Raw genomic sequence first — 25302 nt, 5'->3', positions numbered from 1 at the left:
AATGTAGCAAATCCTAAGACAGCAGGCAGACTTTCAGTTTCATCAATTTAGCCCTCAATACATTGCAAAACAGTTGAGTAGCATTTTCTTTCTTGCTGAGTTGAGTCCACAGTTGATGAATCTTGCTACTGGTATGGGGTTGTTCAACATTAAGTGATTATTTTATTTTATTTTATTTTATTTTATTTTATTTTGTTTTGTTTTGTTTTATTTTATTATTTCTTCAGCTAATCATCTGCTGCATATGCAGGCTGCTTATCCATATTATCCACATTAGGGTATAATGTCAACAGAATTGGAGAGGAAGCATTTTACTTGTGGACTATGACATAAGCAAAAGTTTGTAAAAGCCAGAATTTTCAACTATAAATGTGAGAAGTAGAGGAACATGTTTCCATCCATGAATATTTAAAAGGAAGTTTATACAGGATATCTACATCTGTGCTTCTAAGTGTTGTTGCAAGTTGGGGTTGGATTAACTTCAAAGATAAGAAGAGACCCTCTGTTTATGAAAGGCAAAATTTCTCTGTACTGAATAGAGGTTAGTGTCCTAATACAGAGGAGTGAAGCATTATAAAGGAGTTTCCTACAGGAGGCACCTGTGAATCTTGGCAAATAATGATTCCAGAGCCTGTTTTTTTTTTTTTTTTTTTTTTTTTTTTTTTTTCTGAATAGCCGACAGTCATTGGTTGTAGAACTCTATAGACAAATCCAGATGAATAGAGCCATGCAGTTCTGAAATCAATGACATTGCAGGTCTCACAGCCTATGTGATCATACATCTCACCAAATTTTGTAAATATATTTTACAAACATTTTTAAAAAATCTATTTCATCTCTGAACATGCAAGAGCATTCATTATATTCTTTCTAACCTTGGAGTGGGTGCAGAATTGAAATGAAACTTTCTCTGTGTGTGAAATTCTCATAATTTTGATGTTGTTCTGTTTAAATGTCTATCCTTAATGGTAAACATAAATTGTAATTTTTGCATGTTGTAATCCCTATTCATTGATATCAAAAATACAACTCTGCACACAAAATCGTATTCACACAAATACGGATACAGAAATTTAATAAATAAAATTAAAGAGAATATTTCTAGGACTCTACTGAAATTCTGTAACTTTCTATCATAATTACCAAGTTGAAATTTCTTACGCACACAAGTTAAAATGCATAAAACCTGGTATCTTAAAAAAAACACAACTGGTTTCTTAAATCTACCCCCAACAATTTTATAAGACTATCTTGAATTCCAGATGCTAATTTAACATTCCTAGGACTTTTGTATTAAGAGGGTATATCACAGATCAATCCCTCCAAGTCATGGCACTTTTCATACTTTAAAAAAAAAAGGCTTATATCAGCCTTATTTTACATTGTCCTGGTTGTGATCTGACGCATTGCCTTCACAAGTAGAAAACTGGAGTATTCAACAGGCAGATAAAAAGTGTAATTAGTTACAGTAATGTCCTTTCTTCATGAGATTTTTGTATATTTCTTGTAGACCTAAACTCAGTTGCTTGATCATAATTCAAATCCATCGTCGTTGTTACCAGCACCAGAAAAGTGAACTATTCCTCTGCAGTCTTATGTCTGTAAGCTCCCATAGATATTACTGACATTTGTATATATTTATTGGCAACATCAGTCTAATCTGGCATGGATTTATTCTTTTGAAGCTCAGGTAATCTAATCCCTTTTTCCTGTAATGATGTAGGTTAACCAGTTACTGTTATTTGTGCTGAGTGTCCTGATGGAAAATTAAAGATGCTGAATCATTTCAGATAATCTGCAAACAAAACGAATAATTGAACTTATTTTTAATGTAGTTAACACTTTGTGTTTGAGTGTGGAAGCTGGTCTACCGGTGAGGTTTCATTTGCATGCCTGGATTTCTAGGCTGTTCTGAATATGTTGTTGACATCAGAAGGTGCCGAATTAACATTTCCACTGGAGCAAAGGAAAAGATTGAGTGCTTAATTTCTTGAGAAGATAGCTTTCAAAATGCAGTTAATGTGTGCAACTGCTGGTATTAAGGCACCTGAATGGCAGTAACACTTTGCATACTGTTAAGCTATGAAGTAAAACTGAGTATGATTAATGGGATAGCTTTGCACATAACAGCACAGCTGGGGATTATGTTATTGTATATTCATCTTCCAAACTCTCATAAAAGTAGATTATTGTAGTACAGAACTTTTGAATATCTAAAAAATTATTGGAATCTTAACAGTTCCCATGTTCTAAGAAAAAGAAATATTCTGCATAGAAACTCAGTGTCTTCCTCAGTCATTCACCTTCAAAGAGGATGAGGAGTATAAAACCCTGTAAGGGTGTTCAGAAGACATTGATGTCCTTATACAAATGCCAGAAGAGATGTAAATATTTGGATCTGCATGGGAGCATAAGAAAATATTATTTTCTTAACTTGTGTGGCCCAGGTAGACTGAGGAGATGTAGGGGGCATGCCTGGGCATAGGGACAGCTGGATGCTGGGAACTGCTGCTCTGAGTCCCAGTATCATGGTAGTTACTTTACTTCATGTTAAAGGGTTTAGCTGCAAAGCCATTGAATATATTGTGAAGAAAGTGACTGTGTACTTCTTAAGGATCAAATGCATTGTCTTTCAGTCTCATGCTTGAGCATGAAGAGATGGCACAGAGTGCCTGAAATACCATATCAACATTTAGGGCATCCATGATAGGACCTATGCACAAGCACCGAAATACCCTGAACAGCAGTAAGAGGTATACTGACAACTCTGAATAAGCAGTGTATTTGACTTTAAGTTGTTACCACTCACTAATTGCTTGAAAAGAAGTTTACAACCATATAAATTCTGCTGAAACACAAATGGAATTGCTGCCATGTCGTGAAATATCACTCACAAAAGATATTCATTTAATGCGCTGCTAGCATCAGCTGGAAGATACACACTAATCTCAAGCAATTTTTTGTCATGGTCTACCTCTACTCTATTGATTTATGATTTATATCTATTGGCCATGGTAGGTATTCTTCCTTTGAATACTTTCTACTAATCAGACATTTTAAAGAATCAATTGTTACTGAATCATGGTGTATTCAAAATAAAAAACATATTTATGATATTAACCATAATATAATAAAATAATATTGTAAAATAATATATTATGCTTTGGAAATCAGGAAGTGGCTGATGATAACAACAAATTGAACATACCAATTTGTATCAACTTACTGACATGCAGGATATAGCAGCTGATAAAAACTTCTCCTTTATAAAGACTATCTAAGTTACCTTTTTTTTTTTTTTTTTTTTTTTTTATATATAAGTGAAATCGTCCTTAAGTCTTTAGTATTTTTTCAAGTATCTTATTTTTTATGACTGGTTGAGACACAAGAAGAGATTTTTTTTTTTCTTAATTGCTCAGATTCTCACTCATTCCTTTTTTTCTGTTATTTGTAAGGCAGTATAAGTTTACCTTTGATAGCATATTAACTTTTTTTTCCAATAACTTCAACTATATTTGTCTGTTGTCATAAGGATTCAGTTTGATTTCTGTAGCATCAATTATATAAATCTGCAGAACAATTTACTGGCAATCTGACAGGTATCAAAAAGACATAGGTCGAAAGAAAATTATCAATTAAACAAGTGAAAAAAAAAATGAAGTTCCTTTATGCAAATAAAATTTCCTTAGCAGATTTTTAGCCTTTTTTCATTAATAGAATAATATGAATTATATGCACATTTCTGAACTGTATGATTTCCGTATGCATAGCTCAGATAATACTTCCCCATACTAGTATTTAATTTGACATAGGTATGTTAAACTGTCAGTAAATGAATACAAAAATGATATGTATTTCTAAAACAGTAGTTTTCTTTAGTATATTAACTTTCATCAACTATTTATAAGAAAGTATAATATAGTATCTGTATATTTTTAGCTACAAGCAATGACTATGTACTTAAGCTACATACTGAAAATTGTTGTTGGTAGTTTTAGTATATTACTGCAGTATCAATTTTTTGCTATACAAGAACTTACAAAGATGGATCCGGCTAGGTGAAGCTGAACTCGTAATAAGAAATATTTTCACAGGTCAGAAAAAATATAAATAATGCATCAATGCATCTCTTTACCTAACAAACAGGAGTAATGCAAATATACTACACATCATGGAAACATCGTCATGATTAAAAAGGTAAACACATATTAACAAATTCTGCCTAGAGCTAAAAAATGCTCTTGTTCCTTATGCTTTGTAAAATACATTTAAATAAGTTTTTTTTTTTTTTCCAGTTGCTCAAACCCTGAAACGCTGCTTTACAGAATGACCTTTAACTGAATGTGAAAACGAAGATGTTCTTAAAGAGTATGCCCACTTTAAAAGGTTCAGCTTAGTATATTGGCTGTTGCTATGAATGTAACTGTCAGTATTCTTTGAGATACAGTGGCAAATAGATATGCAAAGTAGTGACAGGTTTCTGAACATTCTGAATGCTGGCTACACTGTACTGAAGAAGTTATTGACATGGAGTATATAGATCATGTTTTCTTCTGGTCATTTTTCCTTTTTCATAAACATATTAAACCAGGAGTTAGTTGGTATTCCTTAATGACTTCAGAGAGACTGGTTTTAGCTTCTGACCAACTTCAGCATTCATAGATCTGTTAAAGATGTGATTTAAAAATAAATAAATAAATAAATAAAAGAATTTAAAATACAGCATCCATATATCAGACTTTTCTCCTTATGTTTTTTGTTTTGTTTTGTTTTGTTTTGTTTGTTTGTTTGTTTTTTCTCTCCCAGAAATCTGCCAAAATGTTTTCAAGCTGAATAAAAACCAAACATCTCAAAAGAAATAGACTGTACTTTTAAGGAGACAGATCACAGAATAACAGAATGATAGGGATTGGAAGGGACCTGGAAAGATATAGTCATATAGTCCAGTCCCCTGACGGAGCAGGGACACCTAGATCAGGTCACACAGGAACATGTCCAGGGGGGTTTTGAATGTCCCAAAAGAAGGAGACTGCACAACTCCCCTGGGCAGGCTGTTCCAGTGTTCTGTCACCCTCACTGTGAAAAAGTTTCTCATATTTAAGTGGAACCTCCCATGTTCCAGTTTGCACCCATTGCCCCACACCCCTTCTGATTCTCCCCAGGGTGCCATTGTCCTTCTTGGCCACAAGGGCACAGTGCTGGCTCATGGTCATGTCAGTCCTTAACCTATTCCTCATCAACTGAGGCAAACTCCTCCTCCATCCCAACTTCCTCTGGGGCACCAGGCTCATGGGGACAGCCTCCAGCATTATAGACAGAGACAAAGAAGGCATTCAGTAACTCTGCCTTCTCTGTATCTCCTGTCACCAGGGCACCCACCTCATTCATCAGTGGGCCTACATTGCCTCTAGTATAAATTTTATCTGCAATGTATTTGAAGAAGCCCTTTCTGTTGTCCTTGACCCCTCTTGCAAGGTTTAATTCTAAGGAGGCCTTAGCTTCCCTAGTTGCCTCTCTGCATCCTCTGACAACAGTCTTATATTGATCTCAAGTGGCCAGCCCCTCCTTCCATGATCTGTAGACTCTCCTCTTCCACTTGAGTTTGTTCAGCAGTTCCCTGTTTAACCATGCTGGTCTCCTGTCTCCCTTCCCTGAGTTCCTACCTGTTGGGATGCTCTGATCTTGAGCTTGGAAAAAGCAGTCCTTGAATGCTAACCAACTATCCTGGACCTCTTTACCTTCTAATACCTTGTCCCATAGGATTTCCCCTAGAAATTGCTTGAAAACACCAAAGTTGGCCCTACTGAAGTCCAGGGTTGTGAGTCTGCTTGGTATTCCGTTCCTGCCATGAGATCCTGCACTCCACCATCTCATGGTCACTGCAACCAAGGCTGCCCTCAACCTTCCCTGCTTCAACCAGACCCTCCTTGTTAGTGAGGACAAAATCCAGTAGTGCTCCTTTCCTAGTTGGCACATCCACCATGAGAATTAATTCCGAGGATGCTATCAGCTGCCTGCAGAAGGCCTCGTCAACTGCCTCATCCCAATCTGGTAGTGTGTAATAGATACCCCAAAAAGTATCCCCCATGCTAACCTGCCCCTTAATTCTCACCCACAGAGTCTCAACTTGCTCCTTATTGGCCCCTGGAGAATACTCAGTACACTGTAGTTGCTCTCTCGCATAAAGAGCAAATCCACCACCTTGCCTTGCTGGCCTGTCTTTCCTGAGAAGGACATAACCATCCATGACCACATTCCAGCCATGTGAGCTATCCCACATGTCTCTGTAAATGGCACCAGATGAAATGGGGAACAATTTTTTATACCCAGCAAACCTTTTCACAATGTAGATAATGTAGGAGCCACTTTAGCCACTTTTTTTTTTTTTTTTTTTTTTTCCCTTAATCAAAACATCAAGATAGGTTTTTTTAAGTGAAAAATGGAACAATTATTTTGCTTATCTATAGTAAGTTCTCTAAAGTAACAAACGAAAGAAATACTACACATGCATACAGATATTGTAGAAAATTGCAAATTTAACAACAGATGGCAGGAAATGGAATTTTCTATCTTATCAGGACAATAAAGCAGAAAAAGTTGAGGAAAATTTGCTACAAAAGAGAAAAAAATCTTGCCAAAGGAAAATAGCACAGATACTGTATTTTGCATTTTTTGTCTATTAAGGACAATCTATTTTTAATTGGAGAGGGCTTCCTTTGCCTGTAAATTTAGTATGCATGCTCATCTAAAAAGTATTTAGAAGTTATTGTCATTGTGAACACAACAGGTGCTGCTCATGCACTAAATTAGATTCACTGCTCAGAGCCTGCAAGCTCTGGTTGTAAAACAGAAGAATCTTGAGTAGCATCTCAAACAACATTTTCACAAATCATTTATATTATAGTGGATCCTAAGTAGGGAAGCTGCATATTTCTAAAGAAAAGCTCAAATACTATTGTTTCAAATGCTCTGAAAAAGTACTTTACAGGAGACTGATATATCCAACATTACTCAGCTAATACTGAAGTGGTATGAAATTTGAAAACACTGAGATATGAACCATTCATGAGCCTTTTGCAGTGCAAATGAATAAAGAACTAGTTGCAGGAAAAGACAAAGAAAAGGTAAATCCCAGTGCATTCATTCAATACAGGGAAATCCTAGGTCTAGGGGAGCTCCTATATGTTCTCATTTCTAATCATCAGATGTTTTATTTTATTTTGTTGTTGTTGCAATGTTGATAGTTCATAAGGAAAGAAAATGTGAAACAAATTGTAACACGGTAGTAGGTCTGAGTTCATTGTGTTGTGGCCTCGTGATCCTTAGAGGTACTTTTATGTCCTTGGTATGCTTTGGGGGCAGAAAGTCCTATCCATCAATCATTTCTGATTTATATAAATTTCTGATGAAAAAATCCATCCCCTTCTACCTGACACAAGAACATACTGCTTCCACCCTCCCTTGAGAAAAGGAAGCTCTTTCATATTTGGACTAGTTGTAGAACTAGAATAAGGTATTTCTTAGTGCAATGTAAGTAATATAGATATTCCTCAATATTTTCAATGTTTCTCAAAAACAAAAAATCTTATGAACAATATTTTGTTTATTAGGAATTAATAGCCCACTGATTTTAAGAGGAAACCCAGATCATTGTTATGCATAAGCTGGTCATAACTAACAGTATATTTATGTAAGGTATTGTAACTCTGTATTCCAAATGAATCATATGTTAAAAAAAAAAAAAAAAAGAAAAAAAAAAGAATAAAGAAAAAAAAAGAATAAAGAAAAAAGAAAACAACAAAAAAAAAAGCTTTCCAATATTAAAAAGGTGGCAATTTTCCAAACAACAGTATGAGAGCTGATAAAATATCATATTTCTTTTTGATACAACACTGTTAAAGCTAAGCTTTTATAGATAGCTTTTTCTTTTTTTGTTCTCTGTTCTTCACCTTGATTTCATTTTATCTGAAGTTTGGTACTTCTGTTTCTGAATTGTAATTCCCTCACTTTAAGTTATGTTTCGTGCTTTAGCAAAGGGCATGGGGATCAGCTACCCAAGCATACTGACAGGATTCAGTCAGTCTTCTGTTTTTTTGCTTTCTCTTCATGTACTTGAGAATTATACTTGACTGTAGGATTACCTGAAGGGTAAGTACCTTATTAGGGGTGGGTGTGAGAGATTGAGTATTGGCATTACAGTCTTTGCTTTTGAAGTCATTCTAGTGAACTTAAGTTTTACGTGTTTAGCAGCATAAGCTGAATACAAATTGGCTAACAAAACATAGTCTTTTTTAATCACAGTGCATATTGTAAAAACAAACAAACAAAAAACACAAAATGTAAACCATATTAAAAAGTTTAAAATTGGAAGCATCTATAAAACAGCCTGCTTGACAGCCATGCTCAAACTCAGTAGGAAATTTTAAGTAGAATCAGTAAGAAAAAGAAAAATCAATTAAACTGCAGATCAGCCTGTACCAAAAATAATAACCCTAGGGCAAGTAAGCAAGACTTTCTTCCAGGGCAATGACGATGAATAAACATTCCCTCCTCTTTTTCTAATGGTTATCTTTACCCTAATATTGTCTTCATATGGATGTTATGAAATTGTTGCAATCCTCAACCTTTAGGTTATCTTAGAATAGACTGCAGATTATGCCATAGCTCTTCGAAGTTTCAAATTTTCTCATCCATTTCAGTCATCTCAGGGAAATCAAATGGTCTTACAAAACCCACCAACTCTTTTTTTTTTTTTTTTTTTTTGGGGGGGGGGGGGAGCTAATGGTGTAAATATGAAGAGCTTAATAATTAAATTAGATAATAGATAAGCTCTTAATAAATAATTAAAAGCTTAAGTACCCATATGTGGAGAGGTAGTTCATGCAGCAATTCAGATTTGAAATATTGTGAAAAAGATTTGTAATGGTTTCCATGGAAACTAAAAACACACTGGAAGCTGCTAGGTAGTATTAAAAGAATTCAGTCCAGTTACATTTGAATAAATAAGGATCATTTGCAATGTACTGTTTGTAAGTACAGGTAGTATCTTTATATACTTTTAAAATTATGTCACTGAGTTTCAGCCTCTAGTCAGACACACATGTTCTCACAGGGCTAATATTAAACTGGTTGATGTCAATGGTTGATCATGAGTGCTCTGAATTTAAAGGTAGTCTTTTCATCAATGCCTTCATTTTTTGAATGAGTCCATAGTGAGGTAAGGAGATCAAAAAAGTAATAAGCATTCAGATAATAGTAACGCTTGACAACTGTATTGCAGCAAGCTGCACAGGTCATAAAACTCCTGCCAGATATACAACTAACATTAATTTTATCTAGTTATATTACATACATGTCTTCCTACAAATGTTTGGCTGCATACAGTTAACTTCAAAAAACAACCAAGTAGGCAAAATTTGAGCAGAGTCTATTTTTCTTTAACTTCCTGGTAATGTCAATTCCAGTTGTTACCAGCTTTATGAAAAACACTGGATTCTGTGTAGATTTGGGCTTTTCTGTCCTTTTGCCAGCAGAGACTGTAACTATTCATCAAGGTGAGAGTGTTTGTGTTAAAGCCTTGCTTAATTTCCCAGTGACAGATCTGCTTGCCTTTGCTGTCAAACAAAAGAACCACAAAATGGTAGCAGCTACAGACAGGTGAAAAGGCATTAATGCATTGAGGGAAAGTGCCATAGTAAGAAGACTGAAAAAGATCAAACCAAATTTTCTCAGCACCTGTAAATGCCCCTTTAATATGAATGTGAAGTCACTTTATCCACCAAAATGCAAATAAAAAAGACCTGGAAACTCACGTGGACAGATTGTGTATTGAATAAACAGAAGAAAAAAAAAAAGGGTGATATTTATGTCTCAGGACATTAGGGCTATTTTTGTGGCTATTCCTTGTTATTTAGTGGTATTCACTGTGCACAGTAAGAAATCTTCTGCAGGGCAGAGGGAATACTAAAGCTCCAGACGCACAATTCAGCTAGTTGCTCTGCAGTTATCCACCTCAAGTTCTTGTCATCCCCTCACTATATCTCTAAAACCTTTGTGAGCACATCCGACATCCCAGTTCTTTTTCTTTTTGTCTGTTGTGCCACATAGGTTGGAAATTCTTCTATACAAAGTCTCTTAAGAAAGATTGGCATTTTCTATACTGGTAATGTCTTCATACTAGTTCTGAAGGCACTTTCATTATAAACACGATACAGAGTACAATAATATTTGCAAGGTGCTGAGAATAGACAAAATCCTTTTTGAGATATCTTGGTACAGCTATTATCCTACTAATTACGTATTTAAAAACTGTCATTGTGGAATTCTTTGTTTCATAACCGGATTCACAATCTTAATGTTTAACAATCCTTCCTGATATTAAGTAGTTATAAGTGCAAAGATACTACAGATGTACAATTTTGTACAGGTTAAGAAAAAATAAATAAAAATCAGCCATTTACTCTGCATATGAGTTTCAAGATTACATCCAAATACATCAAGCAAAAGACAGCAAGTTGCTCTACATGGCATTTCATTCTGTAATAACTGAGGACAGCACTGCACTTTTCTGCAGCTTGTGCATCAATCTCCCTTCAGGTAACTTTCCAGAAGTAAGAGCACTGCTTGCATTTCTGTATAATTCCATATCAGAAACCACATTTAACAGAACTATCTAACAGTTTTACATAAACATGTAGTACACATGGTTTCTCTGGAGTTCTGTGTCCCTTCTGGGAACAGCATGCTAGTTTCACTAAACAGAAAGAAAAATGATTCTATGAAGCTCTTCTGCATGGGGAGATTTTCTTTCTCCCCTTTGATATTATGGTAAGTATAAACACATAATAATGAGGAAAGAGCAATTCATCAGCATGAGATTGAATATCTAGAAACATAAACAGTTTAGGAGAACTAATATGTTCTTTCTTTGTATCAAAGGTTGTAACTTCAGATTATGATTTATAATTGATAGTACATTCTTCTCAGGTGGAGAGTATTAACATAATCCCACATCTGTGATTTTCTTGAACAGATAACATGATGATGCAGCAAAGAAAACTGTGGACAAAACAGATTGATCTGACCATAGAATTGTAGAATGGTTTGGGTTGGAAGGGACCTTAGAGATCATCTAATTCCACCCAACCTGACATGAACAGGGACACCTTCCACTAGATCAGGTTTCTCAAAGCCCCATCCCAGCCTGGCCTTGAGCATATCCAGGGATGGTGCATCCACAGCTTCTCTGGGCAACCTGTTCCAATACCTCACGACCCTCATAGTAAAGAATTTCTTCCTTATGTCTAATCCAACTCTTTGAGTCTAAAGCCATTACTCCCTGTCCAAACACTACACTCCCTGATAAAGAGTCCTTCTCCTGCTTTCTTGTAGGAAAACAATTTTTTGTAAAACAAATAAAATCATAGAATCATAGAATATATTGATTTGGAAGGGACCCATGAGGATCTTTAATTCCAATTCTTGATTCCATACTGAGAAACCTATGAGATAAACTGTTTATCAGAGAACATCGTCCAATCATTTATTGAACACTGATAGGCTGGGGGCTGTAACCACTGTACTGGGGAGCCAATGACAAGATCAAAAAGAAAACAAGCAAGCAAAGAAATAAAGAAACAAACACACACACACAAAAAAACCATAACCATCAAAGCTCCATTAGAAAACTGTGAGATATATCCTAACAACTTTGATTTTTTGGCAGAACTGGAAATTAATGCACAGGAGTTAATGTGGCATGTATAACAAGTATACATTTTGACTTGTTTCTGCCAGAAGAAATTCTGAAGGAACAACAATTCATCCAGTCTTTCTGTCAATTTATATGTTGCATTTGAGTGTTGGTTCTTTTGTTTTTGTTGTTTGTTTGTTTGTTCACTTAAGATAGACAAAAAAGATTATGGTGTAATTACTTGGAATTTATTTATAAGCATTATTACTATACTGTCACCTATTTAGTTTTATACAATATCATTACATTACATATCTCTATATATTGTATGTAATATAAAATTTTATATGTCTATATTATGTACTTGCAACATCTGTCCATTTACGTTAATACTTTCCCTATTTATGATCCTCACACCATTGGCATCTTTGTATTAGAATTATACATTGTTAAACAAAATACAGAAATAATTTCTTTAAAACCAGCATGAAACTATTTTTTTAGACAGCCTCTAAATTTTCTTCAGAACCATAAGGGTGCCTTTGTAATTTATTCAAGCATATTGTGGCAGAAAAACAAATTTCTCTTCTCCTGTAAAGTATATTGTGCCTACATTAAAACTGAGGGCTTGCTCAAAATGTAGTTATTTTATGTTGTTTTCAGTTACTATTAACAAGAGAGAAAAAAAAGCACATTGAACTCCTTTTTTTATTAAAAAAAAAAAAATAATATAATATACATGTATGAGGTATGAATACAGAACTGAGTTTCGTATTCTTTAATTAAAATCATTAATATTTACTGGGAGATTCTTGCTTTGGTGTAATGTGTTTTTTTACTTGGGTGGGTGGCCAAGCTCCACCGCAATCACTGTCATTCCCCCTCCTCAAAGAGGAACAGGGAGAAAGTATGACAAAAAGGGCTCAAGGGTGGAGGACAGGGAGACTGCTCAGCAATTATCATGACAGAAAAACAGACTCAGCATAGGGAGATGGTAAGATTTATTGCCTATTACTAACAAGTTAGAGAAGTGGGAAACAAAGGAAAAAAAACAAAAGCAAAACCGTGTTCACCCCATCTGCCTTCTTCCACTTCCTCCCCCTGAGCGGCGCAAGGGAATGGGGGAATGGGGGTTGCGGTCAGTCCATAGCACATCTCTGCTGCTCCTTCTCAGTCACTCTTGTCCCCTGTGCTGTGGGGTTCCCCCGATGGGATGCAGTCCTTACTGAACTGATCCGGCATGGGCTTCACCCAAGCAGCAGCTCTTCCAGAACTGCTCCAGATATGGGTCCGTACCACGGGGTCCATCCCTCAGGAGAAAACTGCTCCAACCTGGCTCCCCCACGGGCAGCAGCTCCTGCCAGGTCACCTGCTCCTGCATGGGCTCCTCTCCACGGGCTACAGGTCCAGCCCAGAATCTGCTCTGGTGAGGGTCCTCCACAGGCGGCAGCCTCCATCGGTGCAGGGCCACCTGCTCCACCGTGGTCTCCTCCACGGGCTGCAGCATGGAACCCTGCTCCACCGTGGTACTCCATGGGCTGCAGGGGGACATCCTGCTTCACCATGGTCCTCACCACAGGCTGCAGGGGACTTCTGCTCCGGTGCCTGGAGCACCTCTCCCCCTCCTTCTTCACTGACCTTGGCACCTGCAAGGCTGTTTCTCACTCCTCTCACTCTCCCAGCTGCTGTGTGGCACTTTTTTTTTTTTTTTTCTTTTTTCCCTTTCTTAAATATGCTGTCACAGAGGCACAAAACAACATCGCTTATTGGCTCAGCTCTGGTCAGCACTGGGGCCCTTACCTTACGTGGGGAAGGTTCTAGATTCTTCTCACAGGAGCCACCCTTATGGCCCCCTGCTGCCAAAACCTTGCCACGAATTTACAAAGGGAGGATATATATTGATAAAGAAATCCAGTTGGTTTTAGCAGCCCCTACTGTGTCACTTCTTCCTATAAATTAGGAAGTATGCCTAATTAAAATAGATTCAGATAATTTCGGGAAGCCCTGTTCTCATAATTATGTTACAATTACTTTACTGCTATGTGTAACTTTGGATCAGAAGACAAACAAAAATTAGCTATTTTTACACTTACATCTTGCGTCTTACAATGGAATATCTTTAATCTCAAAATACCATTTCATTATTTTATTTTTTCCTTTTTGTAAGCCAGTGTTCCTTCCATTTAATTTATTCATTGTTTTATTTATCTTATGGACAGTTGAACACAGAACAAAGAGCTGTCATTGCTCTACCTACATTAACATGAAGCTGTGGGGGAAAGGCAGCAATGGTACAGGGCTACACTGATCATGCTGATTTCAAGATGTAAGCATTCATCTCTACAGAGGGATATTTTTGTTGTCAAATCAATAGGTCAATTGCATGCTAGTGTATGAGTCTCTCCATTGTGTACAGTTTATGTGGAATTATCATGTTCTTATATTATCATGTTCTTATATTACTTGCCTTTCTATATGTAGTTGGGGGGTCTATCTTCAGTTTGTCCAATTATATACTTGATCTTTCCCTGACATTAAAAGGTTAATTGTGTTGAAATAAGAAATAAGATATGATGTCATATCATTTGCATTATTGTTATTTTTGTAACTTCCTCCTGTGCACATTAACTTTTTTTTTTCCTAGCACCTTAATTAATTTTAAATTAATTAATTAATTAATTAATTTAACGTGATTAATTAATTTTACTGGCATTTCCTTTGTCCCTGCTATGGATTGTTATTTAAAAGCTATGGACCATTATTTAGCAAAAGCTTTCAAAGCTTGTCTCTGATTTGAAGCTTTTTAAATAAGTAACTGTTATTACAAAGCAGTTTGATTCTGATTTCACTCAAATAGTCATTATGCTTATAACTTTGTCAAAGAAGAGTGGGTATGTTATCTTAAAATGCTATCTATATGACTATTCTTTGTTGGGGGGGGGGAAGTGCGAAAGATTAGAAAATCTTTGCTACAAGAATAAAGGAGGTGAAACATTAGTGTAGTTAAAACTACAGATTTGTGTACTCGTAACATGCTAACTGGAAAGATCCTCTGAAAAAATAAGCAGAATATGATCTTTATATCCAGGAAAATCAACAAGCCCTAAATACCTTTAAAAAGTTAAATAACTACATGTACATACTTGCTCAGAGATAAAACTCTAAGTTGCTCTAGCTGTGTTACCACAACCAACATTTTATTAAGAAGAAAACAAACAAAAAAACATTAAAGATTTATTGTTGAAAGCTTTGTTTCCTAGAGTGAGGATTTCAAGAACTTTGAGATCTTCAAATTGTATGTGGCTTTGTTTAATCAATAAAACAATGTCAGGAGTTTATTCTTAAGGAAGCAAACAAACAAACAAAGAAACCAACTTTTGTGAGAGTTTAGCTAGCAGCTGCCCCAAGTCGGACTTATCTCAATGAACTAAATCTAAATAATGACAAATATCTTCTCAATGTCAAAATTTTTTTAGTATGAAATAACAAGTAACTCTTGGCAGTTTTTTTTTTTTTTTTTTTTTTTTTTTTTTTCCCCACAAGGTGTTAGATGTCTATGTCTTTTAGTACAGGGGTTTAATTCTGCTTTTTTATAATTAAGACGATCTGGAATTTAAATTAAACATTCATTATTGGTTTTAAAATATAGATTACCACTCATTGCTGTGGCAAGAACTGCAGAACAGTGACACAAGAACTGGGGGTTCTGCAAAGATTATTCTTAGATTTGATTAAGAAGGGAGAAGACAGTATTTGACTTCAATAAGTCAATGTAGATTCAGTATAGGTTGTTATTAATCCTAGCAATAGAATCAGTCTCCTTGTTCTTCCAGTCCCTTTCCTGTAGTATAGGTATCATACACAGGTCTCAAGCCAAGCTACCTTTTAGTTCACACATCCTCTTGCTGGAAGCAATTTTAGCATATGGTAATGATATTTCTATATAATTTTCACACATAATTAATATGTTTTCTGTGAACACTAGCATGGGATTTTAGCAAATTTCTAACCAGAAGCTCTTTCTTTCATTTACATGTATATACATTCAGAAAAGTATCATCCTCCTTCTCTACCTCACAATATGCTGTGGGATGAGTATGCAGCTTGTGAAAACCTCAGTTTCACCATAGGCCATGTACCTAGTGCAGATCTTTAGAAGAGCTTTAAAACATCTGGCTCAGGCAGAACCAGCTGTGAAATTATAAGACGTGAACTCAGAACAGCTGCATTGCTCCCATTTATCATCATTTGAAGCTGTCATTGAGAGTATCATTGACATACCTGTAACATCAGCCATAGTCAAATAATTTCAGGCGTGTTTAATGGAGCCGTGTTTGTAGTACTACTTTAATTTTGTAAGGCTCAACAAACAAAACACATTCAGTCTTCTAATCAATCATTCACTGGCCTTCTGGTGACTGTCAGGATAGTAGTTTTTTGGTGATTTCCAGAAGAAAAGTGCATTCACATAAAGGCCATTATCAAATTTAGTAAAAATTAATGTTCCTGTTAAGAATCACAACAGAGGAACTAAGTACTTGGATTCTTATTTGTCCTTCCCAAGCAGTGATCCCACAAGATCAAGAGTAGGATGTTTTAAGCTTGTATTTGCTCTTGATGTTCCTGTCTTACAGATTTATACTGGACTCAACCTCCAAAAGAGGGAAAAATAGGTAATGGGTATTTTACTGCCTATACACTTTCAGTTAATTTGCTTTACTTAGCATCTGCCTCGCTGAGTACTCATCATCTGCTACTGAACCATCTGATGTACAACAGATGTTAAGCACTTAGTGAGGCAGAGGGGGAGGTAAAAGTGTCATATCATGATTAAGTACTTGCCATAACTATTATATAAGGTGACCATACTGCTTTGTTCCTATGTTTAATATTACAGTGTATTGAACAAGGGTAAGCTTAAGTTTTGGATTTCAACTTGCAACTGCTATTGTTCAAAGAAATTAATTTTTCTTTTGAAATGTAAAGTTATTGCATAGCCATATATATATATTTTAAAGACATATTAGAATTAAAAATCAGAAAGCACTTCATAAAGAGGCAATGCAGTGCATCTCTCACAGAATTATTTCATCTACAAAAACACTTATGATTGCTATTTTTTGCCATGCTGGTGTAAATGTGGGATTACATGGCAGGCTTTATTTGCTCTGTAAATATTCTAGCTGAAAGCATGGTAGACAACTGCTTAGTTCATCCTGTGCAACATAAAGTTCACCCACAAAAGATACTGGTGATCCAGCAACAGCCCGATTTTCTTCTGATATAGTAGGAAAAGGGTTAACTGTGAGAAGGTAGAATTTACTCTTTCAGTTGGCTGGACCTGTTGTTAAACTATAAATAATTAGAAATCTATTTCCCACTAAATTTTAAGACTTGTGAAAGATTTCTGGAATACTGTCACACACAAGTAAATATATTAATTAAATAGGGTTGGATATAAATGTTTGTCCACAAAAGAGATTTGTGGTTCAGGTGACTAGAAATTCTTTGCAGTCAAAGTGGAAGGGCAGTTGATGGGTTTTAACTAAAGGGTACATGTATGTGGTTTATAGTTGTATGTGTTTTGTGTGAGTTACCTGGTTCAGTGTCCTACACTGTGTAAGCAGAGGGTTGATGGTCTATTTCCTAGTAAGACAACAGGTATTCTGCTATCAGAAAAATCAATGATATTTATGTTTACATAGAAATTCCAGCCTGGAATATGCACTTTTTTTGTATTTTTTTGTTGGTTTTTGAATGGTTAATTTCCATAACTCTATATTAATCAACAAAAAAGTTACAGAATAATTTGGAGGAATTTTGGGGAGCATTGTGTAATTTGATAAAAGGTGTCTTACACTACAATTAATTTATTTCTCTAAATTAAATATTACTTTAATTTAGAAGTAATTATTATGATGTCAAGTAATTATGATGTCAAGTATACTATTCATTAAAATAGCTTTTGATAATTGCTTATCGTATAGCATTATATGATCTTGAAAGCACAGATATTTCGAGCAACACATTTTGTTTCAAAGCTCATTGAAGTAAATAATATTTCACTAGGTTTGGAACACAAAAGTTCTACAGCTCAAGGTCTGCAAAAACAAACACATTAGGCTAGTAAATGTAATTTTCCAAATGAAATAATATTGCTTATAATCTTATTGAAAGGATAATTAAAAAGCCCTTTCAGCTTTCCCCCAGATACTTATTGTCTTAATTTATTTCTTAATTAATTAATAAGTAAGTAGCAACTGCTCAAGACAAGTAGCCTCTTAGTCACTAGTTACCCATTAAGACAAGGAGAATATAACTGATTAAATAGAACCAATTAAAGGTAAAAGGACACAGGCAGTGTCCAGAATGATGTGATGAATGAAGGGATGTACTGAAAATTTAGTCATAGAATCACAGAATCAGAAAATGGCTTGGGTTGGAAGGCACCTTAAAAATAATTGAGTTCCAACCCCCTGCCACAGACAGGGATGCCACACACTGGATCAGGTTGCCCAGGGCTTCGTCCAACCTAGTCTTGAACACCTCCAGGGATGGGACATCCACAGCATCTCTGGGCAACCTGTTCCAGTTCTTCACCATCTTCTGAGTGAAGAATTTCCTCCTAACCTCTAATCTAAATCTCCCCTCTTTTAGTTTAAAACCATTCCCCTTTGTCCTATCATCTGCCCAAGAAAAAACAAAAACACAAAACAACCACAAAACAAACAAACAATCAAACAAAAAAAACCCTTTGCTCTCCACCTTTTTTATAAGCCCCCTGAAGTATTGAAAAGCTGCAACAAAGTCTCCCTGGAACATTCTCTTCTCCAGGCTGAACATCCCCAACTCTCTCAGCCCCTCTTCATCAGATAGGTGCTCCAGCCCCATGATAATCTTTGTGGTGCTCCTCTGGACCTGTTCTAACCTATCCATGTCCTTCTTGTTCTGCGGGCTTCAAACCTGGACTCAGTAGTCCAAGTGGGGACTCACAAGAGCAGAGTAGAGGGGGACAAGCCCCTCCTTCCAGTGCTGGCCACTCCTCTGTTGATGCACCCCAGGATGCAATTGGCCTTCTGGGCTGCAATTGTTCACTGTTGGCTCATGTCAAGCTTTTTGTCCACTAAAACCCCCAAATCCTTCTCTGCAGGGCTGCTTTCAATGAGTTCTCCCAGTCTGTACTCCTATCTGGGATTGCCCCGACCCAGATGAATTAGAAGTGGTACATTCAAGACTTCATAGTGTATCTAGACAACCAAGAACAAGCTCAGTCACCTAACTTAGAAAAATAAAGAATAATTAGATCTCATGTACTAGAAAAGGGAAATCTAACGAATGGCATCAAGTAATAGCTGATACTAGTTGAATCTTAGGTGAAGAAAATAATCTAGAAGAAAGTGAGATTTTGTTTGTCTCGTGCTATATGCACCAAGCTTCAAAAAATTATTCCTGCACTATACTGTTGTCTGGAGGCAATGGCAAGATCTGAGCAAGAAAAATGGATCCCATTAAAATCCTGAAAGATATCTAGTAAATGTATTTTGATTTTCCTTAAAAGGCTGTTTATTTTAATTATGTTTTCAGAACTATCTGTCATAATATAGATGTAATTACTGACTTGTAGTCAGTCATTTGTGTAAAATTTTCAGTCAACCTGTGGCTGAGGTCCTTGTGGAAGATATTCAACAGCTCAATGGTCCTCAAATTCTGGTGTTAGCATAGATTGGACTTGTGTAATGAGCTTACAGAGGCAGCAAAATTTTCTATTTGGACAGTAAATATCAGGGGTTAATATATCACTCGGGAAGGCAAGCTCTTTTTGTCCTTAAGTATTAGAGACTCAATCTACATCTGTTGGCTATAGCACTGAAGAAAGGCAGCACCTTAAATCTCAGAGCTGTAGACAACTTAATTGTTCAGCTATGTAATTTTATGCAGATTTTTTGACTGCTTCTTCTATCCTTTAACAGAAAAAGAAGAAAGGTAGGCTTTTTAAAAATAAAAAGAACAAGAAAGTGTCATTAAGGATTTTACTTGTCATAATAACAGAAACAGTAGATTATATCATTACTAAGGAAAAAAAAATTCTAAAGACTGTGTGACTGGAGATGTAAACTACCCAAGTCAAATCAACCTTCAACCTGTCAATTAATTTTATTAATTTAAATAACCTTAATCCAGCAATTGAAAATCCTCCTCTTCCAACAGTGTCATGTTTATCAATAGGTCTCCCTCCTTCCATCACCTCTGTGCACCAAGAGAATTTGTTCCCTGCTCTCTTAACTCCATTCTTTGTCAATCTGCAATAATTCTGCAGACTCTCTTTCTGTCTGGCTCACCATGCATTCCAGATACTTGTCCAATCTAACCTTCCCAGATGTATCCACAGGAGGAGACATCCTCCTTTCTTTATTCACCCCCCCCCCCCCCCCCACCCAAAGTCTTTTATATAAAAATGGGGGCTGAGCAACCAGGATAAGACAAACTGGACATCTTTACTCACTGCCTTCTAGTTACTTACTCAGTTTCCTAGCAAACTGTGGACTAGCACATCCCAAAACTTTTCACACACATGTATTATATACATTTTTTAGTATACACATTTGATACAGAACATTTTTTCCAGAGTCAATTAATACCTGTATAAGAGTAGACAGTATCTGACTTTAACTAGTGTGAAAGCCTCATATTCTTCCTGTTTTCTTCCTGTGTGTTTTTTTTTTTTTTTTCCTGCAGAACACTAACAGTGATATTTGTTGTTTATACTGAAAATTACCATGAAGAACATTATTTGAACTATTTCAAAGTAGCAATATAATATAATAAGCTGGAATCCTATGCACTACATCTAAGAGGAAGAAGGGGTAAATGAAACATAACACCTTAAATCTTAAAGATCATCTTAAAGCTGCAAATTTTCTCCCTTTCCCCATGTGGTGGCTTGATCTTGGCTGGGTGCAAGATGCCCACCCAGCTACTCTCTCACTCCCCCTCTTCAACAGGAGGCAGCAGAAAAATCAAATGAAAAAGCTCATGAGAACAGGGAGATCACTTACCCATTATAGTCACAGACCCAACTTGGGGAAAATTAATTTAATTTACTGCCAAGCAAAAGAGACTTAAATAGTAGGAAACAACAACAACAACAACAAGTAAAACACACATCTCCCCCCACCCCCATTTTCCCTGGCTCTACTCCACTCCTTCACTCCCAACTCCTCTACCTCCTCCTGCCCCAGGCAGTGATGGAGGGTGGTGAGCAAGGGGCTACAATCAGTCCATACAGCTCCTCTTTGCCACTCCTTCCGCTCACACTTTGCTCCTGCTCCAGTGTAGGTCCTTCCCACAGGCTGCAGCTCTTTAGGGTAGACCCACTCTGTCATGGGGTCTTCTGCACCGGTTGGAGGGGAATCTACTCCAGCACCTTGAGCACCTCTTCCCCCTCCTTTATCACACTTTCCTCCCCCTCCTTTATCACACTTTTCTACCTCAGTCTGGTAGAAAGCATTTTGCCCTTTCTTAAATGTTTTCTTAGAGGTGCCAGCATCTTTACTGACAGACTCAGCTACGGCTACAGTGGGGCTGTTGTGAAGCTGGCTGGAATTTCTGTGTCTGGCCTAAGGCAGCCCCTGATCTCTTCTCACAAAGGCTGCCCTTACTCCCCCTTCTCCACTGCCATAACCGTGCCACTGACATCCAGTATACCTTAATAAAGTACTATTCAGAATTCTAGCTTAAAAGTATCTGAAGTCAAGCTCCAAAATTCATAGCTGGAATACAGTTGAAAGATAACACTGCCTGGGCTCTGGGCCAGTAGAAATGGTCTTTGTTGAACCTCCAAGCCATATAGAAATGTCTTGTCCATACTAGCACAATGCAAAATCCAAGCTGCTAATCTCTGCTGAGAAACTAATGTAGTTACCTGCCTTTGTTTAACCTTGGAGCTCAGGCACAGTGAGTTTTCATTTGACCAGAATATATCATGCAAATGTATCCTTAGATACAACAACCTACACAACATATAGTGATGCCAGGGCAAGCTCAGTAGATACAGATTACTGTCAAAGCAAGTACACAGTAACTTCCCATTCTACCTGGGAAAGCTGTAGTTTTAATGTACTACTCAGTTTTGGAGTAACATTTATATTGTGACAGTGGATTTATTTGTAGAATGGATGTTCTAGTTTTATTGAGGAAAGGAAGATATAAACTTTCCAAACATATTTTTCCTTAATGTTGACTTTCAACTAAGTATAGAGAAACAAGTTGTTTAGGCATTCATGTCACGAGTGTTATTGTATATACTTATACCTCCATAAAATATTGATAGACAATATATAAAAAAGAAACAGAAAAGAGGTGAAAAAAAAATACTAGAACCTCCCCAAACAAAAGAAAACCACAACATTAAAAACAGAGAGTCACCAGAGTATAAAATGATGTAATATTACTGGTTTTTATTTTCATGTTTCCAAAAAATCAGATTTTGAGATGCCATATGTTTTACTTTTAGTATTTACACTAGAGTTGGGAAAAAAAATCATTAAGATTTTTGAACTATCCAAGGCTTGAGATAAATTCAGGTATAACAGAAAATGTAAGTTAGTAAATGAGGCTCTTGCTCCGAAGCAGTGCAATTGAAACAGAACTGTACAACCATCATCATTGCCATCTTCATCATGGCAACAATAAAACTGACTCTGCAGCAGACAAAACAGGTCCTTTAAGCTGTGCACTTGTAGGATTACTAAGAAGGACTTATAAAAGGAGATAATTTTTCTCTTGACTATGTCCATATAACTATGCTCACATTTTCTTTCTGCTAGCAACTGTACCTTATCAGCTAAATTATTGGTTTCGGTATCTGTTTTCACAGTGTAATTTAGGACATAAACTGTTGTTTCTAGTGGAACTGAACTGAAATGACAAGAAAAAGATAAGTGATCATTCAATTTCATCTCAGAACATGAAAATTAAACACAGCTTGGTCATCTGTGGCTTCCCATAGAGATATTGTTCTGTTGGAATTCATTCAGAGAGTTAAGACTGAATCTGTTTTAGTGGGGTGCGGGATCCTCTTTGCTATTCCAGGTAAGAATTTTGGTCATTCTGTAACTCATTGTCTATAAATCAGGATGGTTACAGCTAGTAACAAGAAAGTGTGCAAGCTTAGAAAAATCTTCAAAAGAAAAACAGAGAGGTGGTACAAAGTCACATACACACAGATATATACAAAGCATGTCCCTGTGCAAAGAGTACGAGGAAAAAAATCTCAAGTGTATAGGATTTCAAGATGTTAATCTGAAGACAATTACAAAAAAACAGCTCTTTGATAGGCTTTCTTGACAGAGATAGAGAGAAAAAAAGTAAACGAACCAAACGTTCCTGTTGTGTGATCTTATAAGGAAAGTTCTCTATCATTGTTAAAAGGTGATTTAGACATGTATTTATCTGACAGCAGATGCTGTCATCTGACTTTAGGTATGTTTATAGTGCCTTAATCTGCTGTTAAAAACAGCTTTATCTTTCCTTTTTTTTTTTTTTTTTTTTTCCTGATAAAAAAATTACAAGGTTGTACTTACTGTGTTTGTGTCTCAGTTTGAGCTAAAATATATTATTTTAATGTTGCAGATCTTCCAACTATTGGCTCAACCGCATCCAGTCCTTTCTCTACTGCAATGAAAATGGCCTCCTGGGGAGCTTTTCTGAAGAGACTCACACATGCACCTGCCCTAATGATCAAGTTGCCTGCCATGGGTTCCTTCCCTGCACAATTGGAGATGGTTCTGCATGTTTGAGCTGTGCTCCTGACAACCGCACACGTTGTGGGAGCTGCAATGCTGGATACATGCTAAGCCAAGGGATTTGCAAGCCTGAAGTGGCAGAATCAACAGAACACTACATTGGGTTCGAGACTGATCTTCAAGACTTGGAAATGAAGTATTTACTGCAGAAGACAGATCGGAGAATTGAGGTCCATGCAATTTTCATCAGCAACGACATGCGCCTCAACAGCTGGTTTGATCCTTCCTGGCGCAAGCGGATGCTCCTTACCCTTAAGAGTAACAAGTACAAATCTAGCCTGGTTCATATGATACTAGGCCTCTCTCTTCAAATCTGCCTAACTAAAAACAGCACCTTAGAGCCTGTTCTTGCTGTTTACATCAACCCTTTTGGGGGCAGCCACTCTGAGAGCTGGTTTATGCCTGTGAATGAAAATAATTTCCCAGACTGGGAGCGGACTAAGCTGGACTTACCCCTTCAGTGTTATAACTGGACACTGACTCTGGGCAACAAATGGAAGACATTTTTTGAGACAGTACACATCTATCTGAGGAGTCGAATAAAGTCAAATGGTCCAAATGGCAATGAGAGCATCTACTATGAACCCCTGGAATTTATTGATCCCTCAAGAAATCTGGGCTACATGAAAATCAATAACATCCAAGTGTTTGGCTACAGCATGCACTTTGACCCAGAAGCAATTCGAGACTTGATTTTGCAGCTGGACTACCCCTATACTCAGGGATCACAGGACTCGGCACTTTTGCAGCTGTTAGAGATACGTGATCGTGTAAATAAACTCTCTCCACCTGGTCAACGTCGTCTAGACCTCTTCTCTTGCTTGCTCCGTCATAGACTCAAACTGTCTACCAGTGAAGTGGTGAGGATTCAATCTGCTTTGCAGGCATTTAATGCCAAATTGCCAAACACAGTGGATTATGACACAACCAAATTATGTAGTTAACCATAAATGTGAAGCACAACACAAAACCTTGAAGGAGTTTTTACAGTGCTTTTGTGGAACAGTTTATGTTTGGAAGAGTAAATTTAAATTGTCTTCTCAATATCTGTCTTATATCAGTCAATACTGTTGGATGGCAATTTACACACATGAACTTGCTGACAATGAATATATTATACCTGCAGTTTTGGTTTATGAATGAAATAAATACTGACACCAGTCTAGAAGACATTCTACTTTTTACAATAAATTTCATTTGTAATTTTATATGTTCCGTGCCAATGCTTTTGTGCATTACATCCTTTAGAGGGAACATAGAAGGATACCAATAAAATTTTGTAGCTGAACAGTTATTAAAAAGAAACGCTGTGGGATTCTTTCTTCTTACACAAAAGTAGTAACCTTGATATACTTTTGTGTGTTGAACACGGGTTGTAGGTAAATAAAAGATAGTGACTTATGGTTTTAAAAGAAACCACAGAAAAGTCAAAACTATGGAATATTATATTATTAGGATATGAATCTAAGTGTTCATGCTGAGCTGACATGACAACTGTAGTGATGCTTTATTTGCTACACTTCTGAGACTTGAAAAGGTTTCAAGTTGCTTAACATGACATACAGACTCCCAGAGTGGCAATATTGAGGGTTTTAGGATGGTCAGGATGTTAGTATTGTGAGATGCACAGTAATAAAAGGTTGCATTAGCTCAATAGCAGACAGGTGAGAGCCTGCCTGTGAAATTGATATTACTCACCTACAAGAGACAATCATTTCCAGAAAAAGACCTGTTCAGAAGTCTCCATAATCCTTTGCTTTGACTATGTGTTTTGTATAGTTCTGGAAAGAAGAAATAGTAAACCCT

General features: G+C 36.5%; 1 protein-coding gene across 5 annotated transcripts in view; it reads left to right on the top strand.

Annotated features, from left to right (window-relative positions):
- Positions 1-24704, top strand: part of BRINP3 (BMP/retinoic acid inducible neural specific 3) — a 199262-nt gene extending 174558 nt beyond the window's left edge. For all 5 annotated transcript variants that reach the window (XM_068690176.1, XM_068690173.1, XM_068690177.1 and 2 more), the window contains one exon: positions 23324-24704. In XM_068690176.1, coding sequence (XP_068546277.1) covers positions 23324-24440 — 1117 coding nt within the window. In that variant the 3' untranslated portion in view covers positions 24441-24704. The remainder of the gene's footprint in view (positions 1-23323) is intronic.
- Positions 24705-25302: the final 598 nt, after the last annotated feature.

Source organism: Anas acuta, chromosome 8 (genome assembly GCF_963932015.1).
Source record: "Anas acuta chromosome 8, bAnaAcu1.1, whole genome shotgun sequence".
Taxonomy (NCBI): domain Eukaryota; kingdom Metazoa; phylum Chordata; class Aves; order Anseriformes; family Anatidae; genus Anas; species Anas acuta.
This window is presented reverse-complemented; position numbering and strand designations above follow the sequence as displayed.